This window comes from Triticum urartu, chromosome 3, assembly GCF_003073215.2.
Source record: "Triticum urartu cultivar G1812 chromosome 3, Tu2.1, whole genome shotgun sequence".
Taxonomy (NCBI): domain Eukaryota; kingdom Viridiplantae; phylum Streptophyta; class Magnoliopsida; order Poales; family Poaceae; genus Triticum; species Triticum urartu.
Genome location: NC_053024.1, coordinates 237455413 through 237482510, shown reverse-complemented (window position 1 = coordinate 237482510; position 27098 = coordinate 237455413). Strand labels below are relative to the sequence as shown.

Below are 27098 nucleotides of genomic sequence, written 5' to 3'. Positions count from 1 at the left end.
CATGTTTGAGTGCTGTAGCATATTTATCTTGATGCATTTAGTTGGTCACTTGCTGATTATGGCAGACCGATGCCATATTTGTTTTGCTTGCCATTTCCAAACCGTGCATCCGATTCCGGTGATCTTTATATCGATTTCAACCAAAATCACCTCATCTTTCCAGTGGCACTCTTGGATTTCCAGGTTGAGGCCAGATTCAATCATTCCTTTGCAAATCTTGCATATGCATCACATATCGCATCCCGCATAGCATACCATGTTTGCATCATGTTGCTTGAGAATTGCATGTGGTTGATTGTGTTATTTTGCTTGTTGTTCTTGCTTGGGTAGAGCCGGGAGACGAGTTCGTGAACGAGGAGCCCGTTGAGTTCGCTTACGAGGATCAAGGCAACTCTGAGTACTTTGCAGGCAAGATGACCATACCCTCGAAATCACTTCTATCTTTGTTTGCTAGATGCTTGCTCTTTTTCTATGCCTATGCTACGATACCTACCACTTGCTTATCACGCCTCCCAAATTGCCATGTCAAACCTCTAACCTACCATGTCCTAGCAAACTGTTGTTTGGCTATGTTACCGCTTTGCTCAGCCCCTCTTATAGCGTTGCTAGTTGAAGGTGAAGATTGGAGATCGTTCCTTGTTGGAATATTGTTTATTGTTGGGATATCACAATATTATCTTGTTTATCTTAATGCACCTATATACTTGGTAAAGGGTGGAAGGCTCGGCCTTTTGCCTAGTGTTTTGTTCCACTCTTGCCGCCCTAGTTTCCGTCATATCGGTGTTATGTTCCCGGATTTTGGGTTCCTTACACGGTTGGGTTATAATGGGAACCCCTTGACAGTTCTCCTTGAATAAAACTCTTCCAGCAATGCCCAACATTGGTTTTACCATTCGCCACCTAGCCTTTTTCCCTTGGGTTTCGCGGACTCAAGGGTCATCTTTACTTTAACCCCCCCCTCGGGCCAGTGATTCTCTAAGTGTTGGTCCAACTGAGCGATGTCCGGGGCTACCAGGGGCAACTCTGGGCTGGCCTACCCGACGTCTTGCTCATCCAGTGTGCCCTGAGAACGAGATATGTGCAGCTCCTATGGGGATTTGTCTGCACATCTTGGTGGTGTTGCTGGTTTAGTTTTACCATTGTCGAGGATGTCTTCTAACCAAGATGCCGAGTCTGATCAGAATGTCTCGGGAGAAGGAATATCCTTCGTTGACCGTGAGAGCTTGTGATGGGCTAAGTTGGGACTCCCCTGCAGGGATTTGAACTTTCGAAAGCCGTGCCCGCGGTTATGGGCAGATGGGAATTTGTTAATGTCCGGTTGTAGATAACATGAAACTTAACTTAATTAAAATGCATCAACCGCGTGTGTAACCGTGATGGTCTCTTCTCGGCGGAGTCCGGGAAGTGAACACGGTGTTGGAGTAATGCTTGACGTAGGTTGTTCTAGGATCACTTCTTGATCATAGTTGTTCGACCGTGCTTTTGCCTTCTCTTCTCGCTCTCTTTTGCGAATAGGTTAGCCACCATATATGCTAGTCGCTTGCTGCAGCTCCACCTCATACCTTTGCCTTACCTATAAGCTTAAATAGTCTTGATCGCGAGGGTGTGAGATTGCTGAGTCCCCATGACTCACAGATTCCTTCCTAAACCAGATGCAAGGACCGATGATACCTCTCCAGACGATGCGCTTGAGCTCAAGTGGGAGTTTGATGAAGACTCTCGCTGTTACTACGTGTCTTTCCCAGATGATCAGTAGTGGTGCCTAGTTTGGGCGATCGGGGACTTTGTCGCATTTGGGGGTTGATCTTTATTTTGGTACCATAGTCGGACCATGAGTGTATTGGATGAATGTAATGCTATTTATGTATTTGTGTGATGTGGCGAGTGTAAGCCAACTATGTATCTTTTCCCCTTTATTTATATTACATGGGTTGTTTGCGAAGATTACCTCACTTGCGACATTGCTTTCAATGCGGTTATGCCTCTAAGTCGTGCTTCGACACGTAGGAGATATAGCCGCATCAAGGGCGTTACATCGTCCTTCACCAGGGCCACGTCCCGGACCCCTAAACCAGCTTGCATTCAGGTCCTTGAAAACTAGCGCTTTTGGTGCCAAACACCATCGCCACACTCCTTAAAAAGATGCCCCAAGTTGCCACATACCGCACACCAATCACGGAGCCTCTCGAATTTTACACGAAAGATCACCCTTTGCATCACATCCTTCTTCTTGATAACCAGCGAGACTGCATTCTTTAGTGGCTTTGTGACATCGATCTTAACTCTCACACTGGCAAAGTTACCCTCAAAATCCTAGGATTTGGGCTAAGCATAGATGAACTCACCCACCGTTGCCGAGAGCGCTTTGATCTTGGGGAAGAAACCATCAGGAAGGTCATGAATTTGCATCCATATGTCTAGCTTGGTGAGATCTATCAGAGAGGGTTTAGTGAATCCATCGTAGGGCGCCACGATCACCGCTTTCCCTTTGAAAGTCCACGGGCCCTCCTCCATAACACGTTCCCGGTCGCCGAGGCACGCAAACTGCAAAGTATACAAATTCTCCTCCAGCGGTCTGATTTTCACTTCCTTTGCCAGATCCCAAGCAACTCTCATATTCTTGTAGAACCAATACTGGTTGTAGGTCTTTTCGGTGTGAACCCTAGCTAGAGCCATCCACCGGGTCGCTTCCTCCGGAAGTTCCTCGTCCTCCACCACGACATCCTGGAGATCGTCTTCCTTTAAGCCCAACTCTTCCATCATCGCTGCCAGATCTGATTTTGCCTCTGCCGCACCCGAGGGTGCGCCGTCTTCTTTAGTTCGCTTGCCCGAAGAAACCAAGTCCACGAGCGGTAGGGTCCCCATCGCTTCGTCCGCTCCCGCCATGATCGAAGCCCCGAGGGCGCCCGAACGCCGGGAGAGGGAGGAGGCAGGGTAGATCAAGGTCTCTATGGCAGGGAGAAAATCGCCGCCGCCGAGAGTAGGAAAACCCTAACAAGAGGGGTCTCATGTGTTTGTGAGAGCCTTGGGTCACTCAAGTAGGACTCGCTCCTGGAGTACAAATGATCTGTGTGCGTTGGTTGTGAACGCACGCGATCGAGCCCTCTTGAGCGGGAATGGGCTGGCCCGGGAAGGAGAAACCTTCAGCGAGAGCTGCTAGTGTATCGCTTAATGCTGTTTAGGAGCTCTTGCTGTGTAGGCCCAGCAGGGCCCAGACAAAGGCAGTGGCATTGCTCCTTTTCTGATTCTCCCCAAACCCAAATGCACCCGATTTTTTTATTAATAATAAATAAGAATTCTCTAATTACGGAAGTGGTAAATGGTCAGTGGAAATTGTCAAAAATAGTAAGGACGCTATTAAGAGCAGCGTCCAATCCTGGACGCCATTGCTAAGTGCGTCCCTTTATGGACGCTCTGTTACGCATGATGTCCAGCTATATGGTTTGACTTATTAGGCTCAGCCGAGTTGTCTTTTCTCTTTCTCTGATATACGTAACAGTTTTTGATCCGCAAAACACTAATACGCATGCAGCCGTCGCTCCTAATCTCGCCGTCCCGTAAGCAAGCTCCAGCGGGTAACATCAGCAATCATCAAAGGAATCGTGTTGTCTCACCGGCCGCTCATCATTAGGATCATCCACTTGAACTGCAGTTGGCGCATGTGACTTGTACGCCGTATTGCATCTTCTCTATCAAGTTTTTTGTATAATTCATTCCATGGTTGCAAGTGTACCGCGTACAATGTATAGATGATTGGGTTTTTATTTCTGGTAATATAATTGGTAATTGTCTAGTTTATGAGCTGATAGGTCGTGAAAAATTCAACCTTGAGTCAATAGTAAATCAATTTAAGATTTTGATCTTTACTTCCTACATGTTCATGTCTGCAGGTGAATTCGAGAACATGTTAATTGTTCTAACGTATGTGGATGGTGAAGTGCAACATGGATCCATGGGTGTGGAGTATAGTGTTCCTCCCAAAGTCACATTTTCAGCATATGGGAAAACATGTGGTGATCCAAAGTAGTTGCGCATCAACCATTTGTGTGCATCAATCCGTTCTCTCCGAATGAACGCACGACCATAGACGGAACCACCGTGCTTTGGCTTCTTCCCCTTGTGCATGGCTACAAGCATAGCAATGTCCTCTTCTTCATGCAAATCAAATTCCTCGTCCGACGATGAATCGTCCATGAACAAGGAGTCAACTGTGACGCCCGGGTAATCAAGCTACAGTAACCCTCTAGTAATGATGCCACGTCACCTCGATTATTGTTGATAATCTCGTGTTAGCTCAGAACCGAACCAAATTCAAATTTGAATTAAAGTCAAAACAATTAAAGTTTTCAAAAGTCAAAACTAAATTGTCCCTAATGTGTCTAATAATCCATAATAAATGCTGGTGAAGAAATCATCTCTTAATAAAATACCTAAATGCACTAAATAAACTAAAACAGTAGCAAAAATGATTATTTAAATGCTTTAAAATGATAAACAATTACAAACTAATATATTTAGGTGCCAAGTTAATTGTGGCAGTGGTATAATTCCTATTACCAATTTAGGGATCATTTTTGTACTTCACAAAACTAAATTACAATGAGGAATAAAATAAAACAGAAAAGAAAATAAATAAAAAAGAACAGGAAAAAAAACAGAAAACAAACACAACAAAAAAAAAGAACCCCCTCCCCCTGGGCCGAATGGCCCAGCTAGCCATCAGGCCAAAAGGCCCAACCGGCCCACCCCCACTCCCCTTATCCCTGGACCCCGAAACCCTAGCCACTACCCATCGCCCCACTCCCCCACTTCCCCCCCCCCTCACGACCCCCTCGCCCCTCCTCTGCCTCCCCCGATCTGGATCGGGGGGAATCAGCGCCGCCGCCCGATGCCCGGCACGTCCCCGCCGCCGCCGTCCTCCTCGCTCCCCCTTCCCGAACTGCGAGCTCCGACGCCGCATCGATCCGCGTACCACCGCCTCGTCCTCGATTCACCGCCGCCCGGAAGCTCCACGGACACGCAACGGAGCCTGCGCAGCCCGCCCGAGGCCCTCGCCGGACCCTCCTCGCCGGTCGGCCTCCTCCACGACGCGTCGCTCCGTCATCCTCCTCGACCCCCGCTGCCTAACCTACAGCCTCGATGTGAGCCCCATCATCGTTTCCCCTTGCCTCTCATTCCCTCCCCGACGCTTTAGGTCGCCGACCTCGCCGGCCCCGCGCTTGCGGTGCGTGCGCTCACCGTGTCCCTACCGCTCGCTGACGCTCCGCCTCGCGCTCTTCGCGTCGCCGCTGGACGCTTCCACCTGTGCGCCCGCCGGCCTCCGCCCCGCGCACCGTGCCGCACGCGTGCTCACCGCTGGCAGCGCCCATCCGCTGTTTGCCCCGTGCCGGCGGCCGTTCTCGCCGGCCACCCCCTGATTTGGCCGCCACCGCGCCCTTGGGCATGCGCCCAAGCGGGCAAGAGCCCGGCGCCCGCTGCGCCCGCTCGAGCCGCCCAGCGCCCACACCCAGTGCCCAATTTGGGCATGGGCCTATGACAAGTGGGGCCCAGCCCCAGAACGTTAATAAAAAAGAGTTGTAAATAAATAAATAAATAAATGATAAAAAGTATATTGATTAATTAGTTAACTTAATTAATTAAATTAACTTAATTAATTAATGTTTAATTAACCTAATTAACTAGTGTTAATTAACTAAACAATAATTAGATTAGTTAAAACCTAATTAGGCTGAACAGACAATGACACGGGGTCCCACCCCTGTTGACTAGTCAAACGTTGACTGGTCAACTGGGTCCCCCTGGCCCACATGTCAGCCTCTGTGTACATTCTGTGTACACAGGGCTGGGTACCCATAGCATTTGTCTATTAATTTTGAATTAGTAATAATTTCAGAAAATGAATAAAACTTTGAAAAATCATATAAAATAATCTGTAACTCGGATGGAAAACTTGTACATGAAAGTTGCTCAGAACGACGAGACGACCGGATACGCAGCCCGTTCGTCCGCCACGCATCCCTAGCATAGCAAACACGCAACTTTCCCCCTCCGGTTCGTCTGTCCGAAAACGCAAAACACCGGGAATACCTTCCCGGATGTTTTCCCCCTTCACCGGTACCACCTCGTACCGCGTTAGGGCACGCCTAGCACCACGCTTTGTCATGTCATGCATCTTCATGCATTTGTTTGCATTATATTTATTGTTTCTTCCCCCTCTTCTCTCGCTAGACACCGAGACCGACGCCGCTGCTACCCAGTACGACTACGGAGTTGACGACCCCTCTCTCTTGCCAGAGCAACCAGGCAAGCCCCCCCCCTGATCACCAGATATCGCCTACTCTCCTCTCTATACTGCTTGCATTAGAGTAGTGTAGCATGTTACTGCTTTCCGTTAATCCTATCCTGATGCATAGCCTGTCCTTGCTACTACTGTTGTTACCTTTACCTGCAATCCTAATGCTTAGTATAGGATGCTAGTTTATCATCAGTGGCCCTACATCCTTGTCCGTATGCCATGCTATACTATCGGGCCGTGATCACTCGGGAGTTGATCACGGGTATATACTATATACTTTATACATGATACATGTGGTGATAAAGACGGGTCGGCTCGTAGGAGCACCCGTGAGTGGATCTTTGAGGCGGAGCGACAGGGCAGGTTCCGACCACCTAGGAGAGAGGTGGGCCTGGCCCTGGTCGGCGTTCGCGGATACTTAACACGCTTAACGAGATCTGGGTATTTGATCTGAGTCTGGCCATTTGGTCTATACGCACTAACCATCTACGCGGGAGTAGTTATGGGTATCCCGGCGTCGTGGTATCAGCCGAAGCCTTCGTGACGTCAGCGACTGAGTGGCGCGCGCCGGATTGGACTGGAAGGCCACTAGGCTAGGTCTGCTTTCGGCCGCGTTCGCAACGTGCAGGTGTGCTAAGGGCGATGGGCCCAGACCCCTGGGCGCTTAGGTTTAGACCGGCGTGCTGACCTCTCTGTTTGTCTAGGTGGGGCTGCGACGTGTTGATCTTCCGAGGCCGGGCATGACCCAGGAAAGTGTGTCCGGCCAAATGGGATCGAGCGTGTTGGGGTATGTGGTGCACCCCTGCAGGGAAGTTAATCTATTCGAATAGCCGTGATCTTCGGTAACAGGACGACTTGGAGTTGTACCTTGACCTTATGACAACTAGAACCGGATACTTAATAAAACACACCCTTCCAAGTGCCAGATACAACCGGTGATCGCTCTCTCACAGGGAGACGAGGGGAGGATCATCGGTTAGGATTATGCTATGCGATGCTACTTGGAGGACTTCAGTCTACTCTCTTCTACATGCTGCAAGACGAGGCTGCCAGAAGCGTAGTCTTCGAAAGGACTAGCTATCCCCCTCTTCTCCGGCATTTCTGCAGTTCAGTCCACATATGATAGCCTTATTCCAGTTGATACCAAATGCATACATATGTAGTGTAGCTCCTTGCTTGCGAGTACTTTGGATGAGTACTCACGGTTGCTTTCTCCTTCTTTTCCTCTATCCCTTCTACCTGGTTGTCGCAACCAGATGTTGGAGCCCAGGAGCCAGACGCCACCTTCGACGACGACTCCTACTACACCGGAGGTGCCTACTACTACGTGCTGCCCGCTGACGACGACCAGGAGTAGTAGGAGGATCCCAGGCAGGAGGCCTGCGCCTCTTTCGATCTGTATCCCAGTTTGTGCTAGCCTTTCTTAAGGCAAACTTGCTTAACTTATGTCTGTACTCAGATATTGTTGCTTCCGCTGACTCGTCTATGATCGAGCTCTTGTATTCGAGCCCTCGAGGCCCCTGGCTTGTAATATGATGCTTGTATGACTTATTTTATTTGTAGAGTTGTGTTGTGATATCTTCCCGTGAGTCCCTGATCTTGATCGTACACGTTTGCGTGTATGATTAGTGTACGATTAAATCGGGGGCGTCACAAGTTGGTATCAGAGCCGACTGCCTGTAGGAATCCCCTTTCCAACTCCTTGGCCGAAGTTGAGTCTAGTCGATGAAAACTGTTTTTCTAACATGGCTGTGCGGCCCATGGGCCCACGTCGCCATCTGGGTGGTATTAGGATCTTTTACTCCTCGATCCTTACTCTGGGACTCTGATCTCTCTTCTATTCGGGTTTAATAAATTTACTAAAAATCTAACTTAGGTTCTCGAAAATACTTTCTCCCGGAGAACCCCCTTCAGTCCAGATGATCGTCGGCTGCACTAGAGGATTTCGAAGGTACTCTCCGATATTCTGTTGAAACCTTATGTCGTTGCTTTTGCAAGTCCCTACCACCGGAATATCCCTATGGATAAGTATTTAGACCTGGCGTGCTTACTTTTATTCCCAGTCGATCTTGTTATTATAAGATACCCCGAGGATACTTTGTGCCTACTGCCTTGCAGTTCTTTGCCACATGCATACCACTACGGATAATTACTCGCATTTATCGAGTATCCGCTCATCCCCAGATATTCATGCAGTTCACAAAATTCTTCGAAATACCATTCGGTCTTCCGAAAATCCTGAGCAACCTATTGCTCCTGAAATTCTTGCTTGCTTGCATTATGGTTAATCCCATAAGTATAGTAATCTTATTGGCTACCTTTGTCAATATCATTTTGAGTCCATTGACTCAATATGTTACGAATTCTCGCAATCCTCACTCAGATCGTAGAATTCATCCTTCCAGCTCAGATGTCATTTAAAACGTGAGCTGGTCCTCGGCCAATCAGATTGCCATCGATTGTACCCCTAAGTCTATTCAACTTGTCCGTCCTTGATCAGAGCGTTTGCTCCTGATCCCTTGATTTGAAAATCATAAATCCTTTGTTATTTAAACGTTGAATTATTCAGATGTTCTGTAAAACGATGCATTTGCATTCTTTCTTCCTCTGATTGGGTATCGATACTCACATCAGCTCCATTGTGGATCACCATATCCACTGTTGGATTATTATCCGACAATGTCCTTCATAATTAATCACCTTGTGAGTTCTTTCTCCGATACATAATGCCTTTGGTAATTTGTATCTTCTACTTTCTCAACCTTGCTCTACTTTCGAGCTCGTGATATTTACTCTTGAAACTTGTGGTATATGTTTCTAAGAAGCCCCTATGGGTTGAACATATGCCTTCTCTAAACCATGTGAACTCGAAAGTTTTCACGAGTCATACACTTCTGGTAATTTTCCAGATAAAATTCCAACACTACACCCTCTCCGAAAATGAGAGGTGAATGAAAGGTTACGCATGGGAGAAGTGGGAGTCGACCTTGAACTTTGTGTTCATGCCCATGGACACGATGTAGATCTTATCATTAAAGCTTCTCTTAAATTAAATTATACCTTTGGAATAGGTTCATCTTATATCCGGGATCTGGCCTTTTGCAATCGTGGTTCCGACCATGTTCTTCTCTGATCCCATTTCTCGGGCAAGTTTAAGCACTTGTTTTCTGTAGATCAATACACCAGTCCAACCTTTACTTTGACCTGTCGTCGAGTATTACCCCCTGGTATCTCGAGATTATCATGGAACTGCATAACCTATTATGAGTTCTTCATCAGGTATTACATTCTCACGGACTCCAATTTTTCACGGGCTTCGAGTTATGAAACACTCAAGGACACCGATAACGGAATCGAGTCTGCATTGCGATTCAACGAGGATTAGAGATCTTCATCGCTTACAAGTTTAATACTCCATGTCTGTCCTAGCCTGAATGGATACATCATTATCGTGCTAATTTTAATCATCAGCATTCTGAGCTCTTCAAGGGTATCAACTGAATTCATGATGAGAAATACCATCCTTGCCCCTGATGATTGGTGTTATCATCGGCCACTTTATTGCCTTCCCTCCAACACAAACTTGTTCATGTTTTGTGTTATACCTTGAGTTCCTTGCTATCCAGCATTTGTCCTTCTTTACCTTGGAACATTACCACCTTTTATGTCAAGAATGTCGTGGCAATTTTACCACCTCTTGAGAATTCTTGATATAGTAATATCTCTCGCCATTTGCGTTCATTTCTTGGTCTCCGTGTTGTTTCTAACCGGAATACCGACAAATGGTCTGTGATGTGTAAATTCTAAACTTCTAGCAACCCTATTGCTTTGAAGTTATTGGTCTACAGTTTCTTTAGAAATTCTATTGCTTATTGAATCATCATTCGAACATTGATCGTGCTACCTAGTCCAGATTCCTGGGTGCACCCTTCTATCATTGTTCAGTTGAGTATGTTCCCCTCGAGCATACATCATTATATCATTGATCCGACAAATGATATTTCCTTGTTCACATAATTGTGGAAATCCATATTTTGGAAATCTCGATGAATTGCCGTTGAGTTCACCAGACACCTCCTTGTCCTCTCCTTGGATTAATGATGAACTCTTGTTAACGAAAATCACTTCATAGTTCATTTCCCGAGAATCTTACAACGTCGTCTCGTCAATTTGTTTTGCACCTTTCCTTCTCAAACATTCTGAGTCTGAGTTATCCTGACACCAATCATATCTGAATCTCGGTCAGATATGATGATTGGAACATATTTCCAAGAGTTATAACAATGGTCTTTATGTGACCCGGTAAGGTGTTGTCATGCCTAGCACACCTGGCCGAAGGCCCTATTGTTATAGTTTCCTTTTCAGCAAGGCTATCCTTTCTTCCATGAGGAAAATGTAAGACTTATACTATAGGTTGTTCCTGATGGATCCTTTTTGTTTCCAAAGTCTGATCTTCACCTGTTGACCATGTCAATGCTATCTCGAAGCATGTCTATGCTACTCCGATTTTCAATAAGAACATTTGAAGCACCATGCTAAATGTTGTTGAAATTAACCAAACACCGTTGTATGGGTATTGTCATGAAATTTCTTTCCCCTTTCCTAAAGAGTTTTTATTATATCCTGCCAAGGATATCATGCTCTGCTTGTCCTTGGGGAGGATATACCCCTGATATATGTGTTTAAACACATTTTCCTTTCCATTATTTGGTTTAACCTTTCTTGTGATCTATATGATCTAAGCAGTAATATTCTCCTGCTTATGTGTATGCCTCGGTGTACAATTCTGTCAGCAAGACCCTGTTATTGTTGTTGATGACATTTCGGTAGCCACCGATGGACGGGAACCTTGCCTATTGGCCCGCCTCGTTCAACGAGCAGGAAAATGGTTCTCTTCGTCCCTCGCCCTTGGTATCGATGTTGTTGCCGACATAACTGACAGACTATCCTCTGACATTCCTTGCTTACACGATCGTGCAAGATGTCACCGACCTTCCTACTTTTAACCACATGGTGGGCCCATAACCCACAGTTCCACGGGATCGAAGCCTGACTCTCCGGTACCCCCCTGTTTCCAAAGTTATTCCTCATGCGAGGCATCATAAGTAATTCACGGGCCACCTGCCTAGTGATCCGTTCTGGTATCAGACGCTATACTTACTCTCGCCGCTCTGAACCCCTGTCTCACTCTGGTTCAGACTTCGAGCAACAATCTATCCTCTTGGAACCTCTTATGGTACCTTCGTACCTTACTCTCGATGTATTTTATATGTTCAACTCGAGAGATAATCTTATGCTCATTCATAGGTTAACCCCAGATGGTTTCCCTCATAAACATTCTGTCGTGACTGAGCTGCCCCTTACCTATTCGTAAGTACGTTGGAGTGCCTGAAGAAAAGGATGACTTCACCATAATTACCTGAAGCATAGAAATGAAGACATCAATATAATGGATCGACCACTTCGAGAAGAGCAACCAAGACCGAAAAGATTCGTTAGAATTTCGTAACCAAATCCCTTCCCCCTTACTCCCGCTCCTAAATCTCGGGACGAGATTTCTTGTAGTGGAGGAGAATTGTGACGCCCGGGTAATCAAGCTACAGTAACCCTCTGGTAATGATGCCACGTCACCTCGATTATTGTTGATAATCTCGTGTTAGCTCGGAACCGAACCAAATTCAAATTTGAATTAAAGTCAAAACAATTAAAGTTTTCAAAAGTCAAAACTAAATTGTCCCTAATGTGTCTAATAATCCATAATAAATGCTGGTGAAGAAATCATCTCTTAATAAAATACCTAAATGCACTAAATAAACTAAAACAGTAGCAAAAATGATTATTTAAATGCTTTAAAATGATAAACAATTACAAACTAATATATTTAGGTGCCAAGTTAATTGTGGCAGTGGTATAATTCCTATTACCAATTTAGGGATCATTTTTGTACTTCACAAAACTAAATTACAATGAGGAATAAAATAAAAAAAGAAAAGAAAATAAATAAAAAAGAACAGGAAAAAAAACAGAAAACAAACACAACAAAAAAAGAACCCCCTCCCCCTGGGCCGAATGGCCCAGCTAGCCATCAGGCCAAAAGGCCCAACCGGCCCACCCCCACTCCCCTTATCCCTGGACCCCGAAACCCTAGCCACTACCCATCGCCCCACTCCCCCACTTCCCCCCCCTCACGACCCCCTCGCCCCTCCTCTGCCTCCCCCGATCTGGATCGGGGGGAATCAGCGCCGCCGCCCGATGCCCCGGCACGTCCCCGCCGCCCCACCGCCGTCCTCCTCGCCTCCCCCTTTCCCGAACTGCGAGCTCCGACGCCGCATCCGATCCGCCGTACGCCACCGCCTCGTCCTCGATTCACCGCCGCCCGGAGCTCCACGGACACCGCACGGAGCCTGCGCAGCCGCCCGAGGACCTCACCGGACCTCCTCGCCGGTCGGCCTCCTCCACGACGCGTCGTCTCCGTCATCCTCCTCGACCCCCGCTGCCTAACTGTAACACCCCGGATGCGACTTTCCATATTTGTATCCAACTCGTGCCGTTTCCGGTGTTAAGTTATATTTATTTCTCGGGTTTGGGTCTTTGCCTCCGTGTGTTGTTTTCGTTTTCTTGCATCTCATATCATGTCATCACGTGCATTGCATTTGCATACATGTTCATCTCATGCATTCGAGCATTTTCCCCGTTGTCCGTTTTGCTTTCCGGCGCTTCGTTCTCCTCCGGTGGCCATTTCTAGCTTTCTTTCGTGTGTGGGGATTAAACATTTCCGGATTGGACCGAGACTTGTCATGCGGCCTTGGTTTACTACCGGTAGACCGCCTGTCAAGTTTCGTATCATTTGGACTTCGTTTGATACTCCAACGGTTAACCGAGGGACCGAAAAGGCCTCGTTTGTGTTGCAGCCCAACACCCCCCAAATTTGGCCCAAAACCATCCAAACTCTGCTCCATGTCCTAGATCGTTCGATCACGATCGCGTGGGGGAAAACCGCACCTCATTTGGACTCTCCTAGCTCCACTTATGCCTATATATACACCCCCATTCCGAAATTCGCGGGTCTCCCTCCCCTAACCCTAGATCCAACTCCTCCCGCCGCCGCCGGACACAACCGCCGCCGACGGACATTGTCCGCCCATCATCCCGCCGCTGCGCCCAGCCACTCAGGGGCCACCACGTCACCCCGCCGCCGCCGCCTCCCACCGCGGCCCGGGAGCCCGCGTCCGGCCCCCGCGGCCCGGTGAGCTCCGCCGCCGCCCGGGTCTCGCCTCCCGCCCGGATCCGTCGCCTCCCTCGTCTCCGGCCACCGCGCCGCCGTCTCCGGCGACCGCGAATCCGGCGAGCCGCGCCGCTCCGCCTCGACTTCCGCGCCGCTGACGCCCGAGCCGGCCCCGCCGCCTCTTCGTCGCGCCGCCGCGGGACGCCGCCCCCGCCGGCGCCGCCGACCGCCGCCGCCGCCCCGGCCTCGCCCCGCCTCGCCGGCCTCCTCCCCAAGCTCCGGCTCCGGCGAGCTCCTCCGGCTGCTACAGTAACTCGGGCGGTGCCTCGGTTTCCGTGCGCTGGATCTGGATCTGGGTTGACCCCCTCTCCCCCGAAACCCTAACTCCCAGATCTTTATGCCTACTTTGACTGCTTGTATCTCCGCAACCGTAGCTCTGTTTTAGGCGTATAATATATCAAAATCTTCGTCTCGACATGTACATCATTTCATTCCATTGCATCATTTGCATTTGAGTTCATCTTGATGCCCAAAATGCTGTTAGAAGGAGGCTTCGTGAGTTAAATTGCAGATCCGTTAGTTCATCATGCACTTTTGTCATTTTTGCCATGTTTAATCCGTGCATGATATGCCTGTGCCCCTTTAGGATGAATTGTTAAGCATTTTGTCTTATTTCCAGAGGTGCCACCCATGCATTTTTAGGATGTGTGTGTTGTCTTGTGCAAGCTTGCGAAGAGAGGTACCTGAGATTGCTGATTTCAGGGACTCAGTGATTTTCACTAAGTCTGGGATATTTTAGTTCGTGATGCTATATGTCCAGCTTGTTTCCTAGTGATCCGTGCCTCTTTTGAGGATGATCAGTAAGGGAGTTTTGATATTTATGTTATGCTCTATCCATACATGTCTTTGTTTGCATATGTGGAGTGCTCTAGGTTGACTCAATCGAGCTCAACTTTTGCTTCATTGTTAATTTGGGCAGATCGTCAACTTGTTTGCGATTTTGCCGATGCTACCGTTAGTGTTCCATGCATGCTATGCCTTTGTTCTTGCCATGTGTAGCTAGCATATTGTGCCTTCTTGCTGGTTATATGCTTGCCTTGCCATGACTTGTACCCTAGTGAGTGCATCGAGCTCGTTTACATGCCTTCGTGAGTTATAATTTCAGCATGTCTCAGTTTTCACTAAGTCTGAAAACTGATTCTGTTCGAGCTATGTTCGTGAGCTCGGTAGAGTATTTTGTGAACCCTTTTGACCCTAGGTCACTTTGGGTGTTTTGTTAAGCTTGTTGAGTAGCTCCATTCCATGTTATTACTTGTCATGTTCAGGTCATTTGTCATGTTGTTTTGCTGCTCCAAAGAGAGCATCGTGATCTGAAATTTCAGGCTAGTGTTAATTTCACTAAGTCTGGAATCTGTTTTGCATATTCGTTTTTGCTATGCTTGTTTGAACCCCTTAATGGATGAATTTGCCTATGGCTCAGTGCTAGTGTTTTGTTAACCAGATTGTGTACATCACTGCCATGTATTTTGTTTTCATGTTTGCTGGATGTAGCATGTTCATTTCGTTGTGTTTAGATGCCTACTTGTTGTAAATCGCAGACCGGTGTCATATATTAAAACGCTTGCCATTTCCAAACCGTAGCTCCGATTCCAATGATCTTTATATCGTTTTCAAGCGATTTCATCCCCTCTATCCAGTGGCACACTTGGTTTTCCAAGTTGAGGCCAGGTTCATGCATTTCCTGTCATATCTTGCATTTTGCATCCCGCATCGCATCCCGCATAGCATATCATCATTTCATCATATTGCTTGGTCTTGCACGTGGTTGATTGTATCCTTGTTGCTTGTTTGTCTTGTTGGGTAGAGCCGGGAGACGAGTTCGCTACCGAGGAGCCCGTTGAGTTTGCTTGTGAGGATCCAGTCAGCTTTGACAACTGTGCAGGCAAGATGATCATACCCTCGAAATCACTACTATCTTTGCTATGCTAGTTTGCTCGCTCTTTTGCTTTGCCACTGCTACGATGCCTACCACTTGCTTGTCAGCCTCCCAATTGCATGATTGAACCTCTAACCTACCATTGTCCTAGCAAACCGTTGATTGGCTATGTTACTGCTTTGCTCAGCCCCTCTTATAGCGTTGCTAGTTGCAGGTGAAGATTGGAGCCGTTCCTATTGGAACATCTTTTATTTGCTTGTTGGGATATCACTATATTGCTATGTTACCTTAATGCATCTATATACTTGGTAAAGGGTGGAAGGCTCGGCCTCTCGCCTAGTGTTTTGTTCCACTCTTGCCGCCCTAGTTTCCGTCATATCGGTGTTATGTTCCCGGATTTTTGCGTTCCTTACGCGGTTGGGTTATAATGGGAACCCCTTGATATTTCGCCTTGATTAAAGCTTTTCCAGCAATGCCCAACCTTGGTTTTACCATTTGCCACCTAGCCTTTTCTTTCCCTTGGGTTCTGCAGACTCAAGGGTCATCTTATTTTAACCCCCCCCCCGGGCCAGTGCTCCTCTGAGTGTTGGTCCACCTGTCAGCTATCGGTGGCCACCAGGGGCAACTCTGGGCTAGCCTACCCGTACCTAGGACAATCTGAGTGTGCCCTGAGAAAGAGATATGTGCAGCTCCTATCGGTATTTGTCGGCACATTCAGGCGGTGTTGCTGGTCTTGTTTTAACCTGTCGAAGTGTCTTGAGTTACCGAGATACCGAGTCTGATCGGAACGTCTTGGGAGGAGGTCTTTTCCTTCGTTGACCGTGAGAGCTTGTCATGGGCTAAGTTGGGACTCCCCTGCAGGGATTGAACTTTTGAAAGCCGTGCCCGCGGTTATGGGCAGATGGGAATTTGTTAATGTCCGGTTGTAGATAACTTAAACCTTAATTAATTAAAATGAATCAACTGCGTGTGTTGCCGTGATGGCCTCTTCTCGGCGGAGTCCGGGAAGTGGACACGGTGTTGGAGTTATGCTTGCGCAGGTTGTTCCTCTAGTTTCTCGCTCGCGCCTTGCCTCCTCTTCTCGCTCTCTTTTGCGGATAAGTTAGCCACCACATATGCTAGTCGCTTGCTGCAGCTCCACATACTTGCCTTATCCTTCCTATAAGCTTAAATAGTTTTGATCGCGAGGGTGCGAGATTGCTGAGTCCCTGTGGCTCACAGATACTATAATTCCAGATGCAGGTCCAGGTGATTCCGCTCCAGGTGTCGAGTACGAGCTCAAGTGGGAGTTCGACGAGGACTCTCAGCGTTATTATGTTTCCTTTCCCGACGATCAGTAGTGGTGCCTAGTTGGGGTTATCGATTCAGGGCCTTGTCGCATGTTGGGGGTCTTTTCTATTTTGGCGCCGTAGTCGGGCCATGAGTGAATTGTATGATGAATGTTATTTATGTACTCTGATGTGACGTGGCGAGTGTAAGCCAACTATGTTATCTTCCCCTTTTTATTATGTATTACATGGGATGTTGTAATGATTGCCTGACTTGCGACATTGCTTTCAATGCGGTTATGTCTCTAAGTCGTGCCTCGACACGTGGGAGCTATAGCCGCATCGAGGACGTTACACTAACCCTACAGCCTCGATCTGAGCCCCATCATCGTTTCCCCTTGCCTCTCATTCCCTCCCCGACGCTTTAGGTCGCCGACCTCGCCGGCCCCGCGCTTGCGGTGAGCGTGCGCTCACCGTGTCCCTACCGCTCGCTGACGCTCCGCCTCGCGCTCTTCGCGTCGCCGCTGGACGCTTCACCTGTGCGCCCGCCGGCCTCCGCCCCGCGCACCGTGCCGCACGCGTGCTCACCGCTGGCAGCGCCCATCCGCTGTTTGCCCCGTGCCGGCGGCCGTTCTCGCCGGCCACCCCCTGATTTGGCCGCCACCGCGCCCTTGGGCATGCGCCCAAGCGGGCAAGAGCCCGGCGCCCGCTGCGCCCGCTCGAGCCGCCCAGCGCCCACACCCAGTGCCCAATTGGGCATGGGCCTATGACAAGTGGGGCCCAGCCCCAGAACGTTAATAAAAAAGAGTTGTAAATAAATAAATAAATAAATGATAAAAAGTATATTGATTAATTAGTTAACTTAATTAATTAAATTAACTTAATTAATTAATGTTTAATTAACCTAATTAACTAGTGTTAATTAACTAAACAATAATTAGATTAGTTAAAACCTAATTAGGCTGAACAGACAATGACACGGGGTCCCACCCCTGTTGACCAGTCAAACGTTGACTGGTCAACTGGGTCCCCCTGGCCCACTTGTCAGCCTCTGTGTACATTCTTTGTACGCAGGGCTGGGTACCCATAGCATTTTGTCTATTAATTTTGAATTAGTAATAATTTCAGAAAATGAATAAAACTTTGAAAAATCATATAAAATAATCTGTAACTCGGATGGAGAAACTTTGTACATGAAAGTTGCTCAGAACGACGAGACGAATTCGGATACGCAGCCCGTTCGTCCGCCACGCACCCCTAGCATAGCAAACACGCAACTTTCCCCCTCCGGTTCGTCTGTCCGAAAACGCAAAACACTGGGAATACCTTCCCGGATGTTTTCCCCCTTCACCGGTACCACCTCGTACCGCGTTAGGGCACGCCTAGCACCACGCTTTGTCATGTCATGCATCGTCATGCTTTTGTTTGCATTATATTTATTGTTTCTTCCCCCTCTTCTCTCGCTAGACACCGAGACCGACGCCGCTGCTACCCAGTACGACTACGGAGTTGACGACCCCTCTCTCTTGCCAGAGCAACCAGGCAAGCCCCCCCCCCTTGATCACCAGATATCGCCTACTCTCCTCTTTACTGCTTGCATTAGAGTAGTGTAGCATGTTACTGCTTTCCGTTATTCCTATCCTGATGCATAGCATGTCCTTGTTACTACTGTTGTTACCATTACCTGCTATCCTACTGCTTAGTATAGAATGCTAGTGTTCCGTCAGTGGCCCTACACTCTTGTCCGTCTGCCATGCTATACTACTGGGCCGTGATCACTCAGGAGGTGATCACGGGTATATTACTATATACTTTCTACAGGATACATGTGGTGACTAAAGACGGGTCAGCTCGTAGGAGCACCCGCGAGTGGAGTTTTGAGGCGGAGCGGCAGGGCAGGTTCCGACCACCTAGGAGAGAGGTGGGCCTGGCCCTGGTCGGCGTTCGCGGATACTTAACACGCTTAACGAGATCTGGGTATTTGATCTAAGTCTGGCCATTTGGTCTATACGCACTAACCATCTATGCGGGAGTAGTTATGGGTATCCCGGCGTCGTGGTATCAGCCGAAGCCTTCGTGATGTCAGCGACTGAGTGGCGCGCGCCGGATTGGACTGGAAGGCCACTAGGCTAGGTCTGCTTTCGGCCGCGTTCGCAACATGCAGGTGTGCTAAGGGCGATGGGCCCAGACCCCTGGGCGCTTAGGTTTAGACCGGCGTGCTGACCTCTCTGTTGGTCTAGGTGGGGCTGTGACGTGTTGATCTTCCGAGGCCGGGCATGACCCAGGAAAGTGTGTCCGGCCAAATGGGATCGAGCGTGTTGGGGTATGTGGTGCACCCCTGCAGGGAAGTTAATCTATTCGAATAGCCGTGATCTTCGGTAACAGGACGACTTGGAGTTGTACCTTGACATTATGACAACTAGAACCGGATACTTAATAAAACACACCCTTCCAAGTGCCAGATACAACCGGTGGTCGCTCTCTCTTAGGGATACGAGGAGGGGATCGCCGAGTAGGATTATTGCTATGCGATGATACTTGGAGGACTTCAGTCTACTCTCTTCTACATGCTGCAAGACGGAGGCTGCCAGAAGCGTAGTCATCGAAAGGACTAGCTACCCCCCCTCTTATTCCGGCATTCTGCAGTTCAGTCCACCTATGATAGCCTTATTCCAATTGATACCAATGCATACATATGTAGTGTAGCTCTTTGCTTGCGAGTACTTTGGATGAGTACTCACGGTTGCTTTCTCCTTCTTTTCCCTCTATCCCTTCTACCTGGTTGTCGCAACCAGATGCTGGAGCCCAGGAGCCAGACGCCACCTTCGACGACGACTCCTACTACACCGGAGGTGCCTGCTACTACGTGCTGCCCGCTGACGACGACCAGGAGTAGCTAGGAGGATCCCAGGCAGGAGGCCTGTGCCTCTTTCGATCTGTATCCCAGTTTGTGCTAGCCTTCTTAAGGCAAACTTGCTTAACTTATGTCTGTACTCAGATATTGTTGCTTCCGCTGACTCGTCTATGATCGAGCTCTTGTATTCGAGCCCTCGAGGCCCCTGGCTTGTAATATGATGCTTGTATGACTTATTTTATTTGTAGAGTTGTGTTGTGATATCTTCCCGTGAGTCCCTGATCTTGATCGTACACGTTTGCGTGTATGATTAGTGTACGATTAAATCGGGGGCGTCACAAGTTGGTATCAGAGCCTTCTACAATGCAGACAATCATCTTCAAACATACTATCCAATCCCAATTAAGATCATCAAGTTTCGTCTTTTTTTACATTGGGGAATTTCGTCGAACACCTTGTGCATGGGGTGGAAGAAGATGGCCGGCGGTTCGATTGGTCGCTGTTGCGGACGGCGGCTCAGAGGAGAAATGCCACGGACGGCGGCGCAAAGGGGAAGGGAGCACGGCGACGCATAGAAGGGAGCACGGCGGACCTTCGGAGTTGGCGAATCCCGCCGCGGCTGCTTCCCGAAACGGCGGCACCGGGGCGGCTGCTCGACGCCCTCCGGTGAGGGAGACGACGAGGGCTAGGGCAGCGGCGGCGCAGAGGTGAAGGGAGCAAGGCGGACCGCCGGAGTCGGCGAATCCAGCCGTGGCTGCTTCCCGAAACGGCGGCATCGGGGCGGCTGCGAGACGCCCTCCGACGGGGGAGGCGACGAGGGATAGGGCAGCGGAGGGCAGCGACAATGATGTGGGGCGGTGGCGGCGACGGCGGCGACGACTTGGCCGGTGGCGGCGGCGACTTTCGGCTACTCGTGCTCGGTCGCGGGCGGCCAGTCGCCAGGCGAAAGCGGAATGAAGTGGCGGTTGGGCGTTTGGCGGGCGACCCCGGTTTTACATTAGTTGCATCTCGTGATGTAAATTTGCATCATAAAGTTTTCAATTTTACATCACCAGGAGACTGCGGTCCAATTTTTTTTATATATGAACTGTTTGTTAGAGTAACGTTTTTTACCCCAGACGATCCAAAAGTTAGGTATCTTTATATTTGGACGGTTTATTGGAGATGCTCTAACAAAAAGCAAGGGGGGTGCAGAAGCACCATTACCGGTGGCTGGATAGCGGCGGCGAGGAGGTGCGCGAGGGGAATAACGGAGCATTGGGCTGCCAGTTCAGGAAATTTAGGTCGTAATGAAACACAGGACGCCACTAACAACAGCGTCCACACCTGGACGTCGTTAGCAACAGCGGCCGTACCTGAACGCTATTAATCACAGCGTCCTTCCTACTTACACAATTTCATTTACCAGTTCCGTAATTAGATAATTCTTATTTATTATTAATAAAAAATCGGGCGAACGCACGCGCAGCCGCCGCTGGCGCTACTCGCCTGTCCCCGCCTCGCCCCATCCCGCGGTCCGCCGGCGCTGCTCCTACGGTCCCATCTCCAAGGCTGTCGCCGTCTGGCGGCTACCCCAGTCCCCGGCCGCCGTGTTGCAGGCTTTGGTCCATCTCGGTTCAGGTGAGTTTTCAGGCAGCCTGCAGCCGGCAACGGTTTTACATACTCCAGTGCTTGCTAGTAATATTTCGTATCATGTCTGTGCGCCCAGTGCCCCAAGTGTGTCATGTTTTGGTGCTCGAATTGAACAGAAGACGTAGAGATTCTGTTGTGCGTGATTGTGCAGGACACTTTTGTTGTCAATTGTTGAGAAATTGTCAAATAGAAGATGAAACGGACCATTGGTTTGGTACTAGCAAGCATCTCTGTATTGCATTACTAGCAAGCATCTCTGTATTGTATTACTAACCGTGCCTTCTCTGTTGTTGTAGGGACAGCTAAGCTATTGGCCATCCAAGCTTGGCGTGCAGTCGGAATCTCCTTAAGTTGATGTTCGTGTGCAAGTATGCTGGAGGAGACGCTTCAGGGTTAGTAATGCAGCCACAATCTGCTTATGATGTGCATAAAGCTCCGAGTCCAGTGGATTAGTAAATCTTCCTTCATGATAAGCATAACTAACTCAAGACCTCTGTTTCCCTTCACCAGGTGTGGATTTAGCTGTTCATGCTTCTAGGCCTCTCCAAACGGAGGCTTGGCACGACTTCCTGCGCTCGCCGTTGGGTTTGCCCATGGACAACTTCGGCCATGCACAAGCACAGACATCTACTCTGGTACCATTTCAGCAGCCATTTACCATCATTGTCACCGATTCGTCTGTGTGTGGCGAATTTTGACAGTCACTTACCATCTGAGAGATCAACAAAGCAAGAGGGGCGCGGCATCCATGATGCGTTGAGAGTTTTGCACCTCGTGCCAGGGAAGGCATATAATGGCAATGAGGAAGGTCTGTCTCATCACCGCATTATCAATGATTGTATGCATGACATCTTGAGAGTTCAGTTAGGAAATCATGGTATGCGTAATGGAGAAGTGCGGTTCGCTAGCTCAAGCAATAACACAGAGCAAATTTTACCTGATACCATTGATTCTCATGATATCTCTGCTTCTCCTTCCATGAATAAACTCGCAAAGGGAAACAAGTTTATGCTACTTGTGGAGTTGCATAGGAGAGGAATAAGTGCCGATATATCTGTTTTAGCATCTACCATGAGCTTTTGTGCTGTTAAGCAATCCATTAGGACAGGTGCTCAGCTCCATGCTCTACTGGTGAAAGTTGGTTATGAATTGTCGGTACTTTCTGGTACCTCTCTGATTAGCTTATATGCAAGATGTTGTCAGCTGGAGAATGCTTGTCAGGTTTTTCAGAGCATGCCAATAAAAAATACCGTGTCGTGGACATCACTCATTTCTGGTTATGCACAGGATAATCAGGTTGAGCCATGCCTCAAGGTATTTCAGCTGATGAGACAGTCAGCGTGCAGGCCTAATGACATCACATTTGCCACTATCTTCAGTGTGTGCACTAAACACGCACTTCTTGCACTTGGTAACAGTGTTCACGGTCTAGAACTAAGAATGGGTTTTGATTTGTGTGTGCATGTCTCGAATGCACTGATATCAATGTATGCAAAGTGCGGGAATATAATTGAGGCCCAATCAATATTTGAGAACATTGTGTGCAAGGACCTGGTTTCTTGGAACTCTATGATCTTTGGATATGCACAGCATGGCCTTGCTGAGCATTGTCTAAGCTTACTAAAAGAAATGGAGGAGGAGCACATAGTGCCTGATGTAATCTCCTTCCTTGGCATCCTGTCATCATGTCGGCATGCATGCCTTGTAGAGGAAGGCCGGCGCTGCTTCAAGGCAATGATCGGACTTGGAATAGAACCAGAGTTAGATCACTATTCGTGTATGGTAGACCTCCTCGGCCGGGCAGGATTGCTCGATGAAGCGTGGGATTTGATCGGTACAATGTCCATGCCCCCAAATGCAGTCATATGGGGTTCTCTGCTGGCTGCCTGTAGGATGCATGGAAACATTCCGATTGGCATCCATGCTGCAGAGCACCGTCTTAAGCTGGAGCCAGGTTGTGCTGCAACTCATGTACAGCTAGCAAATCTATACGCTAGCATTGATTGCTGGAGTGATGTGGCCAAAGTGAGGATGATGATGAAGGAGGGAGGACTGAAGGCGAACACTGGATGCAGCTGGATAGAAATTGGCAGTGAGGTTTATACTTTCACAGCAGAAAACAGATCTAAGAGCCACCAAATAAACAATGTCCTGGCTGTACTTGACTTCTTGCGATCTCATATGGAATACAAACATGATGTGCTGACAGATGGTTTTGAGTTTGATGACCCTCAGTAGTTCAAGGTAAGTTTGAGCTCTGAATAAAGTATTGGGAGATGATAGATCGCCGCAGTCATTTGTATATGAAGATCAAAGAGTCAATTCTTTATAGAAAAAGCATGACTCACACCTCAGAGACTTGTGATATGATTCGTCTGATTCCAACCTCAAAGTATTCAATATTGTGCTGCATTAGAAGCAGTAGAGTTTTCCCACCTGACATCTGATTTCAATTTTGATGCTCAATGTAGTCTTTCTTATACGCACTTGATGTTTTAAACTAGGATACACTAGTAATTAGACTAGGCTGCACTAGTAATTAGTGTGAATCATTTGGGAACTTTAAATGTAAATTTGAACCAAATATAAGAAAAGGTTGGCTTGATTGACTAGATAAGGTTTGATGGATATTTTTTCTCTGCTATTTTGGATTGGTCTGAATAATGTAAATTACATCATAATTTCAGTTTGACACTTGAAAATTACTTCTTGATTGCAACTTATGGTCAAATTAATCCCCTAACCGTCCTTCTAATAATTACTTCCTCCTTCCCAAAATATAAAGCATGGTTGATTTTTCACGGTCTTTGATGCATGGCTTTGACCATCAATATATATCCTAATGCATTTATTGAACATGTATAAATAGTATTGTCATATTTGTCTTGTAAAATAATTTTAGTTCATCTGTCTTTATATTAATTTGGTAGACATGCAATAAAGTCAAAGTTGTGTGATGAAGACCAAAAAAAGTCAAGTGCGCCTTATATTTTGTGAAGGGGGGAGTATCTCTTAGTTGCATTCTTGTGGGTATGTTTATAGTTTTTCCTTTCAGTGGTTTTTAGAAGAAATAGATTTAATAATGGATAATCCTATATTTTACTTAGTGCTTTCCTACTATGTTAGTATATTTCACTACAATCTCCTCTAACCTGTAAGGCTTCGTTCGGTTAGAGCCCACCCCACTGGGATCGGGGCCAAACCCCATGGTTTCATCCCACCCGAGGTTTCATCCCGGTCAATCTTATAGGTTAGAGCCCAGCGTGGATTGTAACCCTGTCTCATATAAACTATGTTAGTATTGCTTCTGAATTTCATACACCTCCAAAATCCTCGGTTTTTACCGGGATTGTACCCCTGACTTACAATTTTATTCTAGTATTGCTTCTGAATTTCATGCACAGAGCACATTGGTAAATTGTCTAACAGTTCCATTTTGTGTAAAGCAGTACTTTCTGATTAGTGCTGCATCAGCATATGAACTGCTATATATTTCACACCATTATTAGGATGGGATCAGTGGGGATTGGGTGAGGGGTTGGGGATCACCTAGAGGATTAAATCCACTGCAACCGAACAAGGCCTAAGCCGGGTCAAAAGCCAGGCTTTTCCTTGCTAACTGAAGTAAATTGACAGCAAAGTACGTAAACACAAAACTATAAAGACACTTATTGTGAATCCCAAACTTATAAATCATTGGACATGCTGCCGACCATATTTATAAACTTAACATCCAGAATACGTTGCACCTTGCACATGAGCAGAGGGTCTAGGTCTTGACCATCAAAAGTGCAGATTATTGTTGGCAAGCAACTCCATGATAGCAATCGAAGATTGTTCTTGGAGATAACATCCATTAAATCTAGTAGCTAAGACCAAAAGCATACTTCAACGCTCAGGCATGAACAACACCTTGCACATGAGCAGAGGGTCTAGGTCTTGACCATCAAAAGTGCAGATTATTGTTGGCAAGCAACTCCATGATAGCAATCAAAGATTGTTCTTGGAGATAACATCCATTAAATCTAGTAGCTAAGACCAAAAGCATACTTCAGCGCTCAGGCATGAACAACACGACCGGTTCCGTCTAGCATTTGGTAAAGTTTCAGTCGCTTCCAACAACCGACGATGGGGAAACCGCGCGATTCAGCAGAAGAACATGGACGATGCTATCGTGGGATGCAGACGAGGCAGCTCCGGCACCGGGGCAGCCTCAGCCTGGGACGACGTCTCCGACATGTCATTGAGCCTGGTGAACTTGGCCACCTGTGCCGCCGCAAGGTGTGCGTAGAAGATGGGAGCAACTGAGAGGGAAAATCAGATGATCAACCATGCCCTTTTGGCGTATGTTGCGAAATCAAGTAATGGCAAATCATGCTTACCAGCTGTGATGGCTGTGGTGCTCCTCTGGTACCTGAAACGAGTTCACAAGCATAAAAATGTCAGGAATGCACCGAGGCAAGGTAAGGGCTGAATCTTTTGCAGCTACTTCAGTGCACATACGCATAGGAAAGGGAGTGGACGAGCTCCTGCAGCTCATCAGCGGAGAAGCCTGTCTCATCTTGGAGCACATGGTCGTGTGTTGGCCTTGTAGTCCCCTGGAATATACAACCAGAATGACTTGGATTGTATTCCCTCCGTCCCATAATATAAGAGCGTTTTTTACACTACACTAGGGATATGATAAGAATGTATGTGTAGAAAAGCCTAGGAGTTGCTCGTTTAATCCTATACAAAATTGTAAATAATGGTTCTGTGGTAGGTGCTTAGATTCCTATGAGATGCATTTGGTTTCGTATGAATGCTACAGTACCCCCATTAAAAAGTACATACAGATCAAACAACCTAACAATTGCCATGGATTGCAATCCTCCACAAAAATTGGAAGATTAGAAAAAATATTTAGATAAAAGACGTAGGTTACCAGGGGGGACATTAGTCACTTGATCAGGTCTCTGTCCATTCCGTAGGAAAAATCTCGTGTGATGATTCTTCTGTGTAACCATCACTGTGAACTTGGGGAACCAGTTGCCACTAAAGTGCTTGCCACCAAAAAACTTGCATGTCTGTATCAATTAGGCAGGCATTACTATCCAGGACTGGCTCATGAGGAATTGGATATCACTTACTTTTACCTCCATGATTTGAGATAGCTCATCGTTCAGCACCTGATTGAATTGGCTCTCGCTAACACCATCCCTAACATAAGACAACAGAGTTTCCTTACACAGAATCAGGGTGCCAAAGTAAACTTAGAGATGGCATCGAGTATTTAGAGTCGGTTTGTACTCTTAACATCAAGGGACAAGACACAATTAATTCAGCAATTTCAACAGAAAAATTATGCTATTTAAATGCAGAAACCACTTATCTCACGGAGGACTACTGACCTGAAAATGATAATTTGTTCCGGCTTCTGACCATTGTTATTTTTCAGAAAGTCAACTACTGAATCCCTGAAATGTTATTGTCCCAGTGAGCAACAAATTAAAAGCATATGTATAATTAGGAAGCACTGTTATTAAAATTGTATAAATTGCACTTTATAAAATCTGAGCAGAAGAAACTCACTTAATGAAGCCATGATCGTCATCTCCAACTGGCTTAAACAAGGTATCGATCATTTCCAGCCTGGATGACTGAGTGCACACAGAAGCTCTGTGTAGTTTGAAATGATTAGCCACTTGAATGAACTAACCACCTGGGCCAAAGCAACAAGCACTCAGGTGAGTTAGCAAATTGTCGGTTGAAACTCTCTTCAGGACCATCAGCTAACACCTGAGTTTTTACTGCAGAAAACTGAATACTCCCTCGTTTCTAAATATTTGTCTTTCTAGAAATTTCAACAAGTAATTACATACGGAGCAAAATGAGTGAATCTACACTCT

General features: G+C 47.3%; 2 protein-coding genes across 3 annotated transcripts; one reads left to right on the top strand and one right to left on the bottom strand.

Annotated features, from left to right (window-relative positions):
* The first annotated feature begins 21006 nt into the window (after positions 1-21006).
* LOC125543724 (pentatricopeptide repeat-containing protein At2g37320-like) lies at positions 21007-23904 on the top strand. The gene is made up of 3 exons (XM_048707186.1): positions 21007-21198; positions 21507-21602; positions 21721-23904. The coding sequence occupies exon 3, from the start codon at positions 21739-21741 to the stop codon at positions 23446-23448; it is 1710 nt and encodes a 569-aa protein (XP_048563143.1). The 5' UTR covers positions 21007-21198; positions 21507-21602; positions 21721-21738; the 3' UTR covers positions 23449-23904.
* Positions 23905-24096: 192 nt separating this feature from the next.
* On the bottom strand, positions 24097-27071 carry LOC125543725 (protein argonaute 9-like). Of its 2 annotated transcripts, none has more exons than XM_048707188.1 (6): positions 26782-27071; positions 26601-26666; positions 26346-26409; positions 26135-26276; positions 25714-25808; positions 24097-25615 (listed from the first exon to the last, which is right to left on the bottom strand). In XM_048707188.1, the coding sequence occupies exons 1-5, from the start codon at positions 26832-26834 to the stop codon at positions 25768-25770; spliced, it is 366 nt and encodes a 121-aa protein (XP_048563145.1). In that variant the 5' UTR covers positions 26835-27071; the 3' UTR covers positions 24097-25615; positions 25714-25767. The 2 variants fall into 2 exon arrangements, with proteins under 2 accessions (XP_048563145.1, XP_048563144.1); XM_048707187.1 differs by having other exon boundaries at positions 24097-25514; positions 25593-25808; positions 26782-27070.
* Positions 27072-27098: the final 27 nt, after the last annotated feature.

Bases quoted from the DNA above. Each gene is read 5' to 3' on its own strand.
- LOC125543724 (XM_048707186.1), top strand. From the start codon at position 21,739: ATGCTTCTAGGCCTCTCCAAACGGAGGCTTGGCACGACTTCCTGCGCT.
- LOC125543725 (XM_048707188.1), bottom strand. From the start codon at position 26,834: ATGATCGATACCTTGTTTAAGCCAGTTGGAGATGACGATCATGGCTTC. The intron at 26,410-26,600 runs GTCAGTAGTCCT...GTCTTATGTTAG, and splicing joins GAACAAATTATCATTTTCAG to GGATGGTGTTAGCGAGAGCC. The intron at 26,277-26,345 runs GTAAAAGTAAGT...TAATTGATACAG, and splicing joins AGCTATCTCAAATCATGGAG to ACATGCAAGTTTTTTGGTGG.